The sequence below is a fragment of the Pteropus medius genome, unplaced genomic scaffold (genome assembly GCF_902729225.1).
Source record: "Pteropus medius unplaced genomic scaffold, Ma_sr-lr_union100, whole genome shotgun sequence".
Lineage (NCBI taxonomy): Eukaryota > Metazoa > Chordata > Mammalia > Chiroptera > Pteropodidae > Pteropus > Pteropus medius.
The window spans coordinates 10607080-10626173 of record NW_024352785.1 but is presented as its reverse complement, the minus strand read 5'-3'; the positions used below and the strand labels follow the sequence as shown (position 1 = coordinate 10626173).

At 40.1% G+C, this 19094-nt stretch overlaps 1 protein-coding gene across 6 annotated transcripts in view; it reads left to right on the top strand.

The window, feature by feature from the left end:
- The window catches only part of SEMA6A (semaphorin 6A), a 120948-nt gene that overhangs the window by 66302 nt on the left and 35552 nt on the right, over positions 1-19094 (top strand). For 5 of the 6 annotated variants that reach the window (XM_039848504.1, XM_039848506.1, XM_039848509.1 and 2 more), the window contains exons 4-11: positions 1293-1353; positions 2332-2394; positions 3123-3224; positions 8504-8594; positions 11553-11672; positions 12398-12486; positions 13358-13575; positions 17170-17301. In XM_039848504.1, coding sequence (XP_039704438.1) covers positions 1293-1353; positions 2332-2394; positions 3123-3224; positions 8504-8594; positions 11553-11672; positions 12398-12486; positions 13358-13575; positions 17170-17301 — 876 coding nt within the window. Of the gene's footprint in view, positions 1-1292; positions 1358-2331; positions 2395-3122; positions 3225-8503; positions 8595-11552; positions 11673-12397; positions 12487-13357; positions 13576-17169; positions 17302-19094 lie in introns of all 6 variants that reach the window. The other variant, XM_039848507.1, reaches the window with a different exon arrangement.

Sequence of the window (19094 nt, the reverse complement as noted above, 5' to 3'; positions counted from 1 at the left end):
TTCCCAATTCAGCAATTTACAAAACAGGCTCAGGCTCCCATTCTCCCCGCTTACCACCCTTATTTTCTCTCTCTTCCTCTCCCTCTCCCATCCTCTCCCTCCCCCTCCTCCTTCCTGTTCCCCTTACCCCCCTCACACATAGTTCCGAAAAGGTCTTGCCCTTTTTATTTTCACATGAGAGAGCCTGTTTTTATTTTTCTCTGTTATACCTTCTCTAAAAGCAGTAGCAAACATTTCCAAAAAATCGAAGTAAATCCTGATAGCAGATAATTCCTTTCTTTCCTTTTTTCTTTCTTTTCTCCCCTCCCCCCTTTCTCTTGAGTAATGAGTGGGCTTGAAAGTCTGCATGGGAGCCTTGAGGTCCCTGGTTTAAAGTTGTGGGTAATTTTCCAGCCCCAGGACTTCCTGCATTTTAGAAAAAGTCAATGTTATTTCAAGGGAAAATGAGCTGTTTTGCTTTCCCTGACTAGTCCCCCATCTCCCCAGTTGAGTGTAGTTCTTTTCTTTCTTCTGAATTCCAGACAAAAACACCCTTGTACTCAGCTCAAACAGAAGGGGATATTTAAATATAGCCCCACACCTGAGCTGCTGATTCTGTTTCTCCCCATCTGAGGGGAGACTGGCAGTAAGTTGTAAAGACAACTAAATTCGGAGCAAAACAGGAAGGTGAACAGAAGCAAGAAATATAAACTTTAGCTCAAGTACCGTTTAGATCTTAATTGACCATCGTTGTGTGAAGAAAAGAGTCGCTTCTGGAAATAATTTGACCTTTATCATCTTCTATCTTGTCAATCAAATCGTCAGAGCCAAGGCTGAAAACATACTTTCCAAAGAGAGATGGAGATGGAGATTAGCTTTCCGTTAGCCCCTTTGATGAACAGATGTGGCATGTTGAATACCAAGTGTCTGGTACATGGATTTGAAGATACTGAAAGGGGATGTGAACCCATCTGTCTTCCAGTTTTTGAGCCAATTTAACTTTCACAGTCCTCTCTCCTGAACTACGATATACAGATGTTGTAGCTCTGGTATGAGAGAGACTACGGGAAAGTTTTCATAAAAGGTGTCCCATATAGCAAGATGCCACAATATCAGAAGGTGCTGGATGTGAGCCAGAGGAATCGCTTGCAGGTTGAACTCTTCCCTTTTTCTTGCATGTGGATGTCTTGTTTTTTAATTACATGGATATGGATTTATCTGCCTTGAATGAGATATATACTCACTCATACAGGAGAAAATGAACTGTCTTGACTCTTGTGTTTGACACTGTATTAATCTCTCTTTGTTTATAGGGACCATATTTATACAGTTGATATAGACACATCATACACAGAAGAAATTTACTGTAGCAAAGTAAGTAGTTTTAAAATCGTCTTTCTGAAATGAAAGCTCTTAGGATAGTTCTTGAAGAGAATTTGTATTTTAAATGCATTGATTGAGATGACATAGCTAATAATTTGGGATATTTTGTGAAATCCCAATGTAGTGGTAAGTTTGGGCTTAACACATGTTCAGAAACAGTTGTGTACATCATATTTTATTCATCAAATATGTGAGCATATACACTTTGAAGTTTTATGTAATTCCTAAATTCCTTCAATAAAATACTGCCATATTTGTCCAGGAAAATGTTAGTTTTCACACGTAAAGTTTTGTTCCACAAATGTTTCAGTGTTATGTTTCCATGTCTTGCAGTACTAAGTTTGATTTCACTGTTGTGGTTCAGGAATTTGATCATTATCCATTTCAGACAGACATAAAATATAATCTAGGCTTCCCTTGTAATTTCACATGGAGGTACTTTAGTTAATAAAATCTGCCACAGAACTAGACAATCACTTTAGTCAATGAATTTCCGTGAAAGAGCATTACCCAAATTAAATCTTCATCCACCTAAAGTGAATGTCTCCTTTATTTTTTAAAAAATTACTTCCATATTTTAAGGGAAAAGCCTGCTTTATGAAAGTTGATTTATCAACTAAAAGGAAAGGGCAAGGACACACATTTTATCAAAATGAGCATAATTTAGTAGATGAATTTGGATATTTTATGTGAAATTTCCACACTGTTGTTTATTCTTCTTTCCCTTCTCCTTCATCTTTATCTCAAAGAGGAGATCATTTTGTAGTTTAATGAATACATAGGAGTTCAAAATTAAATGAACGTTTCTATCTCTAATCTTTTGTCATTACGGTGAATTAATCACGGAGAAAGAGTGTGGAAAGCTTTCAGTAAATATATGTTCAGCCTCTAGTCTCCCCAAGGGAACTCTTCTAAAATCAAATGCAACAACCTCTAGGCTCTAATTGATTTCTTTCTTGATCCATGCAGAAACTGACATGGAAATCTAGACAGGCTGATGTAGACACATGCAGAATGAAGGGAAAACATAAGGTAGGCAATTTTCATTTCTCCTGCAGCTGCCACTTTGGGTTAAGGTTTTGACTGTTATCTCCAGCCGTAGACCCGTGATGTGGAATGGATCATGCGAATACTTTTTCCCCCAGTGATTGCTTTTTTCATCACTTATTGAGGGCTTTAATTTGCAAAAATAGTTTGCTTTTAATGTGATGAAACATTACGGCTGCTGCTATGGCTGCATCATGAACTACTTAGGGGCACTAGGGATTATGGACACAAAGCTGGCTGCCCCGACTCTTCTAAGTGCCCCCTCCAGTAGCCCACCTCACAGTCCAAAAAGCCTCAGGGACTCTGCAGAAGAGCTCAGAAAAGGTTGCTGCAGGCTTACAGGGGCTTGTGCCTTTAGTCACAGAATAACATAAAAACACACTTCAGCCGGGAGCCTTGTACATCAAGAGACCCTGGAGCATCTGGCATCAAAATTAACATGATGGGAGGGTGCCACTTCTAGGCGTGCTTTCCTTCTGTGACATAAACACACACTCTTCCACTGTGTGCCATGTTTTCATTGACTATTTAAAGGAAATTGTTGTTCTCAATACCATCTTTTGGTAAACAGGAGGAGGAGCTCAAACTTTTAACAGAGGAGTTCCTCAGCCACCTTCTTTTTAACCTGTCACATGGCAGATCACCGTATGTGGTGAAGAATAAGTTTCTGTGTTTCATGTACTGGTTACAAAAAGGTTTGAATTATTTTTCAGGATGAGTGTCACAACTTTATTAAAGTTCTTCTGAAGAAAAACAATGATACTTTGTTTGTCTGTGGAACTAATGCCTTCAACCCTTCCTGCAGAAACTATAAGGTAAGTGCAATTTTGTCCTGGAGGTATTTCATAATTTACTGTGATTGTCCCTGCAGCAACCTGGGTTGTAATCCAGCGCCACCTGGGTTCATCTCACTTGTTGACCTTAATGTTTTACTCCACAGGAGAGATCCTGAGCTGGCTTCCAAATTTCCTGTTAGTTCAGGATTGACTGACATGTCTTTAAAGAGCCTAGCTGGCAAAGTTAGTTTCTATAAGACCCCATTCTTTATTGTTCAGAACACCGACACACTTGCCACATATACCGCGTGAATTTCCTCTCTCTCCCTTTCTCTTTCTCCTTCACACCCCACCATCTCCTCTCTGAGCACAAACATACACCTATATTATGAGTGATTCCAATTTTAAAAGGTACCTGAAAAGCAGGCCATTGGAAACAGTAGACATTCCGCTACATAAGATTTTCAAGAACACAGAAAGTTAATTCCATTTAGTACTCAGCTTACCTAACTATGGCCTTGCTTATCCTGGCCTTTATGCAAGGGAAAAAAAATTAACTCTTAAAGTGTTAATAAATCCAGGTAGTCCTCATGCGGCTGAGAGAGGTAGTGCTGAAGAAGCGGGAGCTACCCTCTGCAAAAGCAGAGGTGGCGACGACCTTAGGTCTTGGCTCCACACCTGCTAGCTCTCCTTGTCTCTTCTTTCTGCCACAGTCTTTCATTCAGCGAAAACATACTGAGTTTCTCTCGTGGCCAGACACTGAGGTTGTAAAGAGAGAAGAGAGGCCTCCATCCTTACGGAAGCCAGACAAGGAGGAGAAACTACAATTCCATGGGATTGCTGCCATGATGACTTAGCACAGAGCATTATGGAGCACAACAGAAAAGGACTTAGCCTGAGATGACAAAAGCTTCCAGAAAGAGACAGATGATTCCTCTCTTCAAACAACACCACCCTCCCCCAACCCCCCCACCCCCATCACCCCCTCCCCCCACCGCCCCCAGCCTAGAAGAAGCCCAGAAGCTATGTGAGACAGGGACCAAAACTTTGATAGAACCTGACATAGTATCTCCAAACTGGTGTTCGATTAGTTTTTGTGGGATAAATAGTGAATGAGATAATGCCTAACCTTTGTCTTAAAGAAGTAGACGTTAGCCAAATGAAGAGAGAAGGACAGTCCACGTAGGGGGCACAGCATGAACAAAGGTGTGGAGTAAGTAAGAAAGAGTCTATTGAACGTGAAGAACTCTATTTGGGAAGAGTGTTGGGCTGTGAAGTAATAAGTGATGACAAAAAAAGAGGCTGAAGAGGTAGGTGGCCCCAGGGATGAAGGGAAGAGAGTTGATTCAGGAAATATTTAAGTGACAAAAACCAGTAGGACTTCATAATTGATAAGAAATACTGGATAAGGAGAGAGAGGAGTTAAGAATGATCGCTAGGCTGCCTCTCAGGTGAGTGGATGGAATAAAGGGAGAGCGGTGGGGTTGAGCAGGGCAGTGAGAAGTTGGGGGTTCAGTTTTCCACACTGTATGTTTAGCACTGTGGATGGCAATGCTTATGGGACATGAACAGAAATATCTAACAACAAGATGGATGGGTAAGCCTTTATTTAGGGAGATATGTGGGGAGAACAAAAGATTGGGGTTTCATCAGCATAAGGTGAAGAAATTCTGCTGTGTGAAGAATGAAAAAAGGCATCAGAACCACAGGGCTCAGCAGCCTTTGCTTTGACAGTTTTAAAAGACCCTCTGCCTCGGCATAGACATCGAAGCGAGGGTCTGTTTCATCCTCCTGCTCACCTCCCATCTTATGCTTGGAAATGGGCTCCAGCAGGGCCGGGATTACAGTGAGGCAAGTGAGGCCCTCGTCTTGGGTACAAAACGTTAAGGGCATCAAAACCGCTAAGTAATCAAAAATAAATGATATTTTTAATGTAATATTTTTTAAAACTGAAATACATGTAAAAAATACTATCGTAAAATATCAAATTTAAATAATGACAGGATCCTTTCAATTTTTAAGAGAGGCAGCCACTCCAGTCAAACCTTTATTCTCGACAGTAAGAGCAGACAGCTGAAGATTTGACTTTAATTCTACCACTTAATATTCCATCCCTGTTTGTCATTGTTTAGGACTCATTAAGATTAATGCTTCTAACAAATCCCAACGAATTCCCTAGCTTGAAAGCGATCTTTTATGACAAATTACAGGTTTTCTTGGCACTGTGATATGCAGGCCGTGAATGATCTAGCTCATTCTTCCCACACATGTTTCATTCCCCAGGATGCCTCACCTATAGTGATACCTTCACCTCTCACTTGTAGCCTCACCTGCTGAAACATGTTCCAGGAGCCTGAGCCTCTCAGAAGCCACAGACAAGATGTTCTTCCCACGTGGCCCCCATCTATATGCCTATCACGGTGCACGGTCGTGAGAACCCTTGACATTGCTCAGAAAAGTGTTTAGACAGAGGGACACAGTGGAACGATGCTGATGATATGGGAAAGAATGTATTTGGCTTCAGAGAGAAGAGACAGCCTCTCTCTTAAGTGTTTTTTATCAACAGACGAGGACCAAAGGCTCAAAGCAAAAACTATTACCAGTCTTCCTCTGAGAATTCCAGGTCCCATAGTGTTGAAGCATCAACTTGATTAGACTATCTTGAAGCAGGAGGGTGACAAATTTTTGGTCTGTGCCTCTGCTCCATGCCCTTATTTCTAAAGTTTTTATAACAAAAGTAGGCCAAATGTGTTAGAAATATTATAGCACCAAATAAGATTATCTGGGGAAGAATTGTGAAGGCTGCCCACTATAAATCTAAAACTGTTATACTCCATACCTATGCTCTCCTGTTCTCTAAACCTCTTGAACTTTTGCAAAAGTCAGGCTAGTTCTTAGTATAATTATCTGTACCCTATAGTGATTTATATTCCCGGGGGCTGCTGTCAAGTCTGAGACTTGATGACTAATGCAAGGATTAGTTCTTCATGGAAAGAGGATTTCATTGTGGCATTGTTTTGTCTCTGAACCTTTCTAAACCCACAAACCAATATATTAATTCTTCAGTGCTTCCTGCTTTTGACTAGCTACAGCTATTGACCACTTTTTTAGAAGTAGATATATTTCTAAAATGCCCCCTCCCTTGTGTGTTGTTTCCCCATTGCCATAATTACTCTGTGCACTGGTGGGGATAAGGACATTTTTGTTACATCAGTGTGTACTAAGTATCACTTCTGAATACTTGCCAGACCCATAGACTCAGTTCAACAGGAAGTTCTCATTGGAATAAAATATCAGGAAAAGACTTTCAGAAAAACGTGCTGGGGGAAAGAGTACATTTGCCTTAGAGCATGTCTGATTTGAACATCTTTACTGCAAAAATACATGTTTTAAACACAACTGCTTTATATGATTCTCAACTACAGTAAAGACAAATAGGATGGCTTCGATAAGATCTATCTCAAATGGTTACAGATAGAGAAGGCCTGTCAATCCCTGAAATGGTTTCTGGAGGTTTACGGCAAAAGGTGCAATTGATTGGATGACATTAATGGCTGCTCAGTAAGAACCTCACTCTTTCCTCCTAGGCAGTGACTCCGAGCTCCTTGATTTAAGTTACCTTGATTTAGCGCTAAAGGCCTTTGCGTGGATACTTTCTCAACAGCAATGCTACCTTAGGTTTATCTTCTTTCAGTTTTCCTATCTGGTCAAAATGTGCAATTGCCAGATGATAAACAAAATACCCTAAAACTATAAAGAAGACTGAATCACAGAAGGGTTAGAAAACATTAAAAATGTGGAAGAGATCATTTTATGGACTCCGTGGTACTGAGGTTTAAATGCTAGGAAGATCTCATAGTGTCAGGAAGAAGACCATGAGGTAGAAGGTGAAACCACAGAATCACTGGTCAAAGTGGGCCAACCACTGACTGTTAGTGGCTGACCAAATGAAGTTCACTTCCTGCTCACATCACAGTCAACTGTGGGTCGGTGACAGAGGTTCTAGTCTATGAGGTTATTCAGAAGGCCAACCTCCATCCTGATCAGACCTCTGCCATCTCCTAGGGTCTCGGATCCTCTATGTCTAGGGGAAGAATGTGGAAAGAGAACAAGAATAGAGGACCCTGGATGGTTTTTAGCGACAAGATCTAGAGGTAGTGTATACAGAGCCTTACAATCACATTCCATTGGCCAGAGCTGTCATGTGACCACACCTAACTGCTAGGTGGGATAGAATGTGTAGCTTAGTGGAATTTGGTGAACAGCTAGCAAAGCTTTGCCACTCCTGCAAATGCCTATAGGGCCAGGTAGGCAGTAGGAGTGAAGTAAGCAGGAAGTCAATACATTCTGTGAGTGACAGGGCCTTGGTACTGCTTGCTTGTTTGAAGTAATGGCAGGGCTGTCCATTACTCAGCTATAGCTTAGTGCTCCCACTTAGCTAAGAAGGGCCTCAATTGATTTTACCACTTGTTCAAAAGAAGCAAGGAATCCAGGTTTTCACATGTAATCTCTCATTTTAAATAGTGCTCAGTTTCTTCTTTCTTTCCATTTTCTCAAACATACTAAGATGGACAAACAAAACTCACTGGCAACACAGTAATAACCTTGAGCATACAGGAGCAAGGCCTGGGTGGGCACTTGGAGACAGAGTCAAGCAGCAGCCCCACTCCCCAGTGCCTTTGACTTGTGTGGGCTTCTCAAGTTCTGGGGCTCTCATTCGCATCTACATGATCGGAGGCTGGGACATGTTTCTCAGTAAGTGCAAAAGGCCACCTGAGCTCTGCTTGCATTCGTGTTCTTGTACCTTTGCTGATGCCATACTATTCTACCAGGTAACCCAAAGAAGAGTTCAGTGTCTTCTCCTGGGATTTAACCCTCAAAGGCAGGACTCCTCAGGCAAAACAAAACCAGAAACTGAGGTCATTCTCTGCAGAGTTCATGACTCAACAGATAATTTGAAGGGAGTGAAAAAGGGAGGGAAATAAGTTTTCTTGGTGATTGCCTCAAAAATTCTTTTTCCAAGGAGAAGACACTTATTTCCAGAGCATTTCAGAAGGATATGGGAATCTATCGTAATGGTAAAGAGTCAAGCAGACATGATTGAATTTCAGACTCTGTTAGCTAGAAATCTCAGTCAAGTGACTTAATCTCTTAACCTCAGTTTCCTCCTTTGAAACCAATAAACTTATTTCAGTGGGTATCTGAAGATTATTTGCACCATGCATATGAATTACTTAGATCATTAAGTGGTTTATAAATATTAGTTGCTATTACTACTGTTGGCTATTGTTCTAATTAAGTCTTTTTATTTTATTTAGATGGATACTTTGGAAGCTTTGGGGGATGAATTTAGTGGAATGGCCAGATGCCCTTATGATGCCAAACAAGCCAACATTGCACTATTTGCAGGTAAATGACTCGATTTCTTCTCATTGCATTTGCTTTTGCGTGTTCTACCTGTCGCTGCAAACCTGCTCTGGAGGATTCGCAGAGTCACAATTGTACTTTGTTTCTCTGGTGAATACTGTAATTAAGAATGCCTTTTCCATTTGAAATTAGTATAGAAATTGCACTTTTGCCTCTTAAAAGAAGTCTTTGCCACACTTTTGCGTTTGTGCCTTTAGAAAAGGCTGCCAGCTTTGCTCTGGACATGTGACATATGGGTTAAGGCCTGTTCGAGTTCAAATAATAGAAAATCCCATCTCAAACCACTGGTGTAGGTTGATTATTTAAGGTAGGAGTTGGTTTGATTGAGCAATTCTATAATATCATCTAGGACTCAGGTCCTTTTCATTTCTTACTCTCTCCTATTTTCTTTTCTGAGAGAGGCTGGCTGCTCTCACAGTCAGGGGATGCCTGCCAGCCCCAATTAGGGCCACATATCTTCTTGTCCACATATAGAAGAGAGATGGAAACAGACAAAAGAAGGTTTCTGGAAGCTCTCAAAGCGGTGAGGCCACATATTTCCAAGTTTCCAGCTAACACCTTCTCAAATATAATTGACCTGACTGGGTTACATACCTTTCCCTGATGGAAAAATTGTAGTGGCAGAGAGGACAGTGCTGATTAACTTAGGCTGACCCGTTCTCCCCATCCTCACCCCTTCCATCCATTGCAAAGAGTATAAAGCAGCAGCAAATAAGCCATCATTTCAGATTGGGGGTGTGTGTGTGTGTGTGTGTGTGTGTGTGTGTTTTAATTAGGAATTTGTTTAGGAATTCATTGCCAGCTGTGTATGTGGAGGTGGATATAGGGAAAAGTGTTGGTATAATAGTGATTGTTATAGCATATAATACAGCAATTAGCTATAATTTCCATTACAAAAACTAAAAGCTGCTACATCCTAGCTAGATGGGGAACTTTAGGGCTTTGATTATAGTCGAGATTAGCTCCTTGAACCTCATCCTCATTGTCATCATTTGTGGTCCTGAATCTACAGACACAGAACATAGAAACGGCTTGTGCCAAATTAAGAAGAAAAGGTCCCTTGCCCCCCTATCCTTTAAAGTTAGAGCACAATACTACTGGAAAGCAGCACCGAAAGAAACACAAAGTCTTGTAAACCTCCGTCAGCCTGGGCAGGAGCAAGCCCAATAGAAAAAGATGCTTGAGTATATTCTCAAGTGCATAACTTTCACTATAGCACCATCCTGGTACTTGAACTTGAATTACTTGGTACCGCAGGATGTAGGCTGCAGTGGAGAATTTAACTGTAAACTAAAAAGAGGACTTGTTATAGCATGAAGTAGAAAGGGGAAAGTAGGCAGAGTATTTACTAAGGCACCAACTTTCCAGGAGTTATATAAGCAAGCCACATGAGACAATACTATGGCTGCCCCTCCCCGGCCCCAACAGGTATATTTGAATAAGTGTTCATTGGAATGTTGGGAACCTCACACATGCTCAGCCCTTGTTAACTGAAGATTCTTGCTGCAACTAAATGGGTGTCATATTAGCACGAGTTCCAGAATAGTGCTCTGTTTTACAAGTAAATGTTCTGGCAAGATACCCAGTGTTTAATATCAAACAAAAAAAAACACTGGAGAGTGGTCAGAGGAAGAAACACACACACCACCACCTTTCGCTACTCCCCCACTCCTCAGATATATCTGTATGACCTGGGGCTATGACTCTTTAATAAAAGTTGTGATTTTATAGGTACAGGTTTATCAATAGAAGGTCTGCTACTTGCAATTCAAATCTAAACCCAAAGAGTCAACACTTACTGATATATGGCTGTTAATAATGCATATATGAAGACAACTCTCAATTGAACCCGAGCAAATTTCAGTTAAGACCAAAGGTAGACATCAAGAATTCTGCTTAGGTATGTTTGGATAAGCTTTTATTTTTTTAACCATTATGCTTTCCTACAAATGAAAGAGCTTAAAAAATACTATATTATACATAGGCCACTTTGACATATTAATTTAAAAAGATATGTAATCCACTAAAAATGGACCAAGGAAGTAATTTTTAGTAATCTGAAATGTAATTATTGTTTCTATTACATCTACATAGATTTTGCTATTCTAAAATATCCCATTTGATTATTTGCATGGAGAACGTTTGCTAACCCAGGAAAATAACCAAAAGTTTTAGGGATTAATCTTTAGTCTAATTCGGTCTCTTAAGCATAGCTCCCAAAAAGCATGAATTCATAAAGAAAGGCAGTTTGAACTCAGTGTAACCCTTTCCCCCTTTTTTCTTTGCTTTGGCATCTTGTATGTCAGAATGTTTTCAGTTTATGATTTTGAAAATACCGAAGCCAGTCTCTCTAATTTAGCTAGATTGGCAGGGTTTAGTTGCTCTCAGACTTAGGCAAAGAGGAGCAGTGAGTGTCAGGGTACGCGTAGCAAATAAGTCAGCTCCTCTCTGTTTTTGAATCCCCCTTCTTCAACTCCCCTCACCCGTTCAATCTGAGGACTCCATTACTTCTGCTTGAACTTAAAAATTTCTGGTGATACAATCAGTTTCTAGCTTTCCCTGGCTTCCCAGCTAATCCACTTTACCACAGTGTGGTTGCAGCAGCAGTGTCCAAGGGGCCTTGGCCTTGGGACTTCAGTCAAGGACCATCTAATTAACTGAAGCAAACAACATTTTTCGTTCACCCTGTTTCATGAGCTGCTGCAGCTCATGAGAAATTGCCATGCAATTTAAAAATGAAAAATGTTTCATCTCTCACGATCTCAATTTAAAATGGTTAGGAATATGGGCCAAATATTTTCCCAGCGACTCTTGGAATTTCCCCAGTTGTCCTATCTCATTTTCCTGATGTAGGAGAGCAATCTGGGGGATGTCTCTATTATTCCCCCATGCCCTCTGTCCTGCTCCCACCCCATCCACCTCTTTTCTTTTTCTTCCAAGATGGAAAACTATACTCAGCCACAGTGACTGACTTCCTTGCCATCGATGCGGTTATTTACCGGAGTCTTGGAGACAGCCCAACCCTACGGACGGTCAAGCACGATTCAAAATGGTTGAAAGGTGAACAAACAAATTAAAAGAAGAAAAGAGGGGAGGTGGAGGAGATACATGTCTTGAGGGAGATTGAGAGTCCCGAAGATCCAGACTGTAGTTTCATTTTAGTAATGGCTTCTGACAGACAGGAAGGTGGAAATTGCATCTTTTTGCCTCAACTGATTTATTTACCTCCCTCTTTCACTTCCCATGAGTTTCTGGATTATTAACAAAACTACCAATACCACTACAAGAGAATACATGACATTCATCTTTTCCTGCCTCAAACTCTCATTTCAGAATCCCAAATGAAAAGAACTGAACATTTCATTCATAGAAGGGAGTAGTGGATCGGAGGTGGTGGCAAACAGAAAAAAAACGATTCACAACCCTGTATGAGTCAGGGTTGACAAGTGGATGTGTACAAAATCCCTTCTGTAATATGGGTATACCATCATGGAAAATAAAGTTACAGAGATATGCGATCCTCCTTTGGTCTTCATTGTTGGTTGCGACCACTTCCGAAACATACATATTTGTAGGCTCAAATGCTTTCTGAAATCACCAATGCTTGCATGTGTGAAGTCTTAAGAATGTTAGATACATTTAGTGTTAACCATTAGACATTGAGTGTTAACCAAATGTCTAATGGCCCTACACTTTTAATTAATAACGTCTTTGGTGGCAACTGATTAAAGTTCTTTTAATTCTGTGTCACATGTCCCCAATTAAAGTTCCCAATTTGTCCACAGAACCATACTTTGTCCAAGCGGTGGACTATGGAAACTATATCTACTTCTTCTTCAGGGAAATAGCAGTGGAGTACAACTCCATGGGGAAGGTAAGAGGGGAGGATGTCTCACTTTTGGACCAATGTTGTTATGAATGGCCTTGAAATAGGAACCATGAAACTAATGACAAGATCATCATTTTGAGAGGCTCCAAAGAATGGTAGAAGTGAAACACTGTGTTGCCTCAAAGCCCTGCATTCTTTTTCAGAATAGTAACAGATTATAGGGAACCTCTTAAATATTTCTTTTGAAAATGTAATCAACAGATCTTTGGTTGAATTCATACTGAGTTTCAAGTATCTTGAGATGTGGTTTCTAGGTATACTCAACAGTTTTCTTCTTTTAATTGAGTTGCCCCATACAGAGTAAATATCCAGTATCTTTAAGCAAACTGAGGGTCTTGAGTTTCATATTTATTGAATAAAGCAAAAGAACACTTACAGTATGTTCATTTCAGTTATTTTTACCAGAAAGTAGATCAAGGTCACTAAGTTGGAAGGCACAAATTCAATGCCAGGGTGGCTTGCAGAATCAGAGGAATTCAGAGTATGAGATTCAAGGCCAGAGTATGAGATTCGGGGCCCAAAGGCAGCTTGTGAGGATGGCAGAGATGGTGCATACAAAGTGTGCTTTTGTTTGAGGAAATAAAAAGCTAAGCAGTCTGTATGGAAATGAGTTTATGTGGCTGGGAGCTGATCCCCTGAAGGATTTATGGCTCTGTATTAAATGCCACAGCCTTATCTTTTAAAACATGCTGTTCCAATGCTGAGTTTTTCCTTTTTTTGCTACTGATTTTAGAAACACGGGATTAAATTAAGCACCTTGTTGTTCTGTTTCTATTTTCAAAGAAAGGCAAATTCTACTAAGATTGCCTCAAAAAGTGAGTGCATTTCATTTTCCATGTATGTTTTTCTTCTGCAGGTAGTTTTCCCCAGAGTGGCTCAGGTTTGTAAGAATGACATGGGAGGGTCTCAAAGAGTCCTGGAAAAACAGTGGACATCTTTCCTTAAGGCTCGCCTGAACTGCTCAGTTCCTGGAGACTCTCATTTTTATTTCAACATACTCCAGGCAGTTACAGACGTGATTCGTATTAATGGCCATGATGTTGTCCTGGCAACCTTTTCCACACCTTATAACAGGTAATCATGCCCTGGCTGTGTTGACCTAATCAGTTCTTCCCGGCTTCCTTTTCCCAGGTGTCTTCTAATACGCAAGATTCACAACGGATGGAAAAATTGCCATTCACTATAAGAAGCACTTAACACTGAGATCTCGTCAATAAATTAACAGTAACTTATAAGCATTAGTAGATTAGGATTTTAGGGAAAGTAATTAGGTAAATTATGACAATATCTTCTAATTATAGGCCTCATGTATAAACACTTCCTGTGTTATTTCTCAACCACCCCAGTAATCCCGGAAACTGAATACTTTTGCCCCCTTTTTATACTTGAGGAAACTGAACTCAATTATAGTACCTGGTCCAGCTAGTCAGTAGATAGAAGAGGCAGTTTCAAACTCAAGAATGTTTCTCCATTCTCTTCCTAGGCCATCTAACATTCTGTTTGACTTTTAATATTTCTACAACTGGATTGGTAAGTTTTGGAGTAAATCACTGGAAATTTATTAAAATGTTACAGAGTGAAAGTTAGGATTCAGACGAGTCCATCTTGAGTCCCACCTAAGGGACTCTGGGTATTATCCGGTCAGAAAAACCTGGATCCCAGCCACAGCGCCACAATCTGACCTCTGGAGGGCTCGAGTGAGGATTTATAAGTCATCAAATGCTGTATCTAGAAATACTTACTGTCAGCTATTCATTCCTATTTTTATATTTGTTAAGCTAAGACTTTTAACCATTCAGTGATACACTAGTCATTATTCCTGGAGCAGTGGAAATATGTGAAGTTTAAAGAACAAAAGGCAGGCAGGTATTTCGATTCTCTGGTACTCAGCTCTACCAGACCTCAAGAGTCTTAACGCTGTTGTATAAAAATGATCATAACCCCCCTCATGGTCACAAAATCTAAACACGTATACTATATTCTCATTTCTATATAGAACTTTGGATGTTCTATATATTCTTCCTCTAGGAACACACTGTGGGATTTGGGGGGTTGGGTTATCCTTTTTACAAAGACTTTTTAAGAACTTGATGAGTGCCTAGATGACAGGCACACACATGAGACTGGAGTATAGCATCTAGAAAGAAATGCTTTAGAATTGGGTAGAGCCCAGAACAGAGCAAGCTAAAGGATGAAATAATGTTCCTCAGTTATGTAGAGGGCAAGAGTCAAAGAGTTCCCCACTGAAGATATATGAAAATATGAACCCATGGGCAGTAAAAGGCACTCAGTTAGATTTAAGTAAACTTCAACTATCTGTAGGGATTTTTTTTTTTTTTTTAGATTCGAGAATAAAAAATATTTAACAAATCAGGCCCTGATTGTCCAGACTTCAGAACCCAAGTATCTAGGCTTATTGAAAAAGAATGCTGTCTTGGCATATGAGAATGCAGGAGCTAGTGGAATTTCAGCACACACTTCTAGTTTTTGTTTTTTGTTTTTGAGGGGATGAGTTACTTTGTGATTACAGCAGTAGATTCTTGCATATTGCAGATACTCCATTTAAAGGGTTCTCTTAAAAGGCCCTTAGGAAACATCCAATTAGTGCATGCTAATGGAGTCTCAGAAACATATTTGTTCAGTCAAATCAGAAAATGGTAAAAATACACATATCCATTTTTGTTTATAAATGAACAGTCACACTCTGGTTTTACTCCGGTTTCATCCCTCTCCACACTATCCTCCACTCATACAAATTCAGTCACTGTCAGGTTGTTTCCAACCTTTTAGGTGCTCCTCTTTGCTGTGAGGACAAAGCTCAAGTTCCTTGGCATGGCACACAAGTTCCCTCGTGGTCTGGCCTATCTCCCCCTCCAGCTCCACAGGCTTACTGGAGCTAAGATCTGTCTTGAACATACCATGCTTGCTGATGCCCTGATCTCTGCAAAATTCGCCCATCATTCAACCAATGTCTGTTCAATGTCCCAGTGAAACCCTGGGACACTCCAAAACTCAGCTCGAGTCACTTCCCATGAGACCCTGTGCATACCTCTTTAAATACTGCTCCTATCAGACTGTCCTGGAGTAGCCGTTGTTATTTTTATCGTTGTCATTTGCCTTCACAATGAACTTTGAGTCAATTGAGAACAGGACACTATGTTATTTACTGAGCATTTGCTGCTTGAGATTAGTGATTCCAGAAGGTGAACAGAAGGTGGGAAGAAAGGAATGAAAGAAAGATGAAAGGAAGGAGGGAAGGAGTATAGTAGAGAAAGAAGAATAAAGGATTTCACATGTGATTCTAACCTTGGTAAGATTATAAAATCCTAGGGCGTCTTTAATTAAGAGATGCCTCATCAAATACTTCAAAAATTAGTCCTATTTTTCTTAATATTTAAAATAAATATGTGTATCTGTTACTTTAAGGAAAGGGAGATATGAAGAGAGTCTTACAAAATTAAATAAATAATGCTATAGTCCTCAAATTTCGAAACAAGTGGAGATCACTGTCTTATACACTCAGTTCTATAAATGATGTGTGCGTGTGTGTATATACACACACTACTTTAAAATTTTACTACTACTATTAATTTAAAAATACTTTAAAATTCTTCCTGCCACCTTGTTTTAAATAAGCTTTGTAATCCTTTATTTCTTGCTTTACTGGTAATACTTAAATAATTGTGTTATGAAATTAAAGATAGCATAAAGTTCTTCTAATCACTGATGAAGTGATTTCCATATCCTTTCAACATTTGCAACATCCAGACTAAATCATTCTCTTTGCGCTGGATGACGTTCCCACATTGCAAAGCGCCAGCCTCACCTTGCCCCGGCTGCTGCTGTAATGCGTCAGCCCACCACCTCAAAGCCTGACTAAAACTCCTGGCCAGCTGGTGCCTGCAATTTATTTGATTAAAATCAAGGAACAACCATAGTCAAAAACAAACATGGGTTCAAACAGTGTACCAAGATGAATGAATAATTCTCTCACCATTGATGAAAAAATCCCAAAATCCTTCTAGGAGTGCCAGACAAGAATGTAATTATAGGTAGAGATTACCGTCATTATTTAGTACTTAATTGAGCACTTTATTTGCAAAGTATTGGTGCTTTAAGACTTAAATTGTTCGGTCTTATGCAAATAAACAGGAAACAAAAACTGAAATGTACAGTGACTAACATAAAATATTCGTGGGTTCCCCACACGTGCATTCTCACTCCTGGAGTCCTTAGCTTGAGGAACCAAATCCAGAGGAGCAGTGGGGGCACTTTTACTTCAAATTTTCACAAATATTAGATATAGAATGTTTTCCAAAGATTTTTATGTTTGGGTTATTGCCTGATAATTAATATCAGGGAATTCATGAAACTTCTAAATCTTACCAGTTCAACCATTCTTCCTAAAGAAAAGTGGTTCCAGAAGTGATAAAGATATGAAGAGTTTTTTTTCTCTCTGAGTCTGCTATAACTAGTCTTTCTTTACAGCCACTGATGCAAATTTGATTCACAGAAACATTCTCCTTACTAGGATCCCTTATATTTATTGTATTCTCAGTATGAACTTTAAATTTCAACTGCCCATAATAGGAAATTTTCTTTGAAGTATGTTTTCCAAGCTGCATGTGTACCTGTTGCATAACACTATGTGTGAATGTCACGTTTCAGCATCCCTGGGTCTGCAGTCTGTGCCTATGACATGCTTGACATTGCCAGTGTTTTTACTGGGAGATTCAAAGAACAGAAGTCTCCAGATTCTACATGGACACCAGTTCCTGACGATCGAGTGCCTAAGCCAAGGTAGGTACAAATATTTACATGGCTATTTTAAACTTCTAGAAATGGTACGGCTTGCTCCTCCGACAATGAACATCTTTTGAACTGCACACAAGTGCCTTCCATTCTAGCCATACAGTTATAAATGCCAGAACAATAGAAAAGCCTATGTGGTCATTTGCCCTCATCCACTTAAGCAAGATTCATTGTTCTCTGTAGTTATATTTAAAACGATGACTCTCTAGTCTTTCACTTAATTTCTATATCTGTGGTTTATCCAGTATAATCCTAAAATGATAGGAACCATCTGGTCCAGCCAGCCCCAGTGGTCTATAGCTGAGAAAACTGAGGCCCAGAGAGGTATAAAATATATTGTGCAAGTTCACATAACTGGATAGATTATTCACACCACTCCTCCCTGCTTCCCTTCAGTTTGAGAGACTCACGTCTTTACTCTCTAATAAAATGTGAAATATAAATGGTGTTCCAAAGATTTTGTGACCAGGCCGGATCAGAGCTGAATCAAGACTCTGGGCCTAGGGCAAGAAGTGACCAGAAGGTACAGCGGACCCCCTAAGATGTCTCTGGTCTGCCAAGTTCTGGTCTGTTTGGGGCCCAAATGCAGTGCAGATTCCTCTCTCCCCAAAATGTGCTTTCATGGGGAACCTATCATCCAGAGATAGTCCAGAGATCTCTTGGTCCTATGTAATCCCGAGACAGTCCAGAGATCTCTTGGTCCTATGTAATCCCCTTCAAATACTCACATTAAAGCAGTTAATTCATTCTTTCTAATTGGCACTGGAAAAAACTCTCCCCCAGCCTTTCACCTACCCTCTTTATATGGCACACACTGCATACTTCCATTATAGCATTTGCAATCTAAGTTGCATAGAAATATCCCTGTGTGTCAAGCTTCCGCCACTGAATTTGTGGTCCTCTGGAAGGAAGCCCAATGTCTTCTTAATTTTTTGGTTTCCAACTATCTCCTCTAACCTCCAGTCTCCCACGCAAAATACCTAGCCTGATGCATTTAATTGAACTAACTTAGATAACCACTATACACAGGGGAGAAACTCCTAGTCCATCTGTCTTCTTCATTTGAATTATCTGGCATGTGCATACTCTGCGACTTATGGAGAACAAACTAGGTACAAAAAGCACACCCTGGCAACCTCAGATTTTCTAAGTCAGTGCCTGGAATTATTAGCTACCTTCTAGGTAAGCAGGAAGGGGAATTAAGTAAGCCTAAGGGATCAGGTTTCAGGGGGGAATTTATGTAATATGTTCTTTCCGTATAAAATGGTGTCAGCCATCACCATTTCCTGTTATCACCAGGAAATGTATGTTAAGTGATTTTCTACTGATGGCAGTGTGTTTACCCTCATCTTTCCATGTGCCTGCCTCCTGTCCCTTGCAGACCTTAGTATGCTTTCACAGGGCTGTCTGGGTTTGTACCATGAGACAGCATGCACATGGGGCTAGGTAGGCCATTGTTATCAGGGTCCAATTTCCTCTCCTGCACCAGTGGGCAAACCAGGTATCAGGACAGGAATGGTGTCAGTGTTTCCCTGATCTGACTTTACTGAGATGTCCCTTGACTCCTAAAACCATAGACTTTCTTGTAGAAATGAATTTTCATGTCATTGTTCAGTAATAAGGAAAGGACCTTTCAGGAGAGAATCTTTAGTGTAATTGGCTTTTCATACCTGCTCAAATCAAACAAAAACATCAATAAAAAACAAAACCCAAATGTTCTCTGACCACCCCTCCCCAAATGAGAGATGGTTACATGGGGTCTTGCTGGTACATATGCTGAA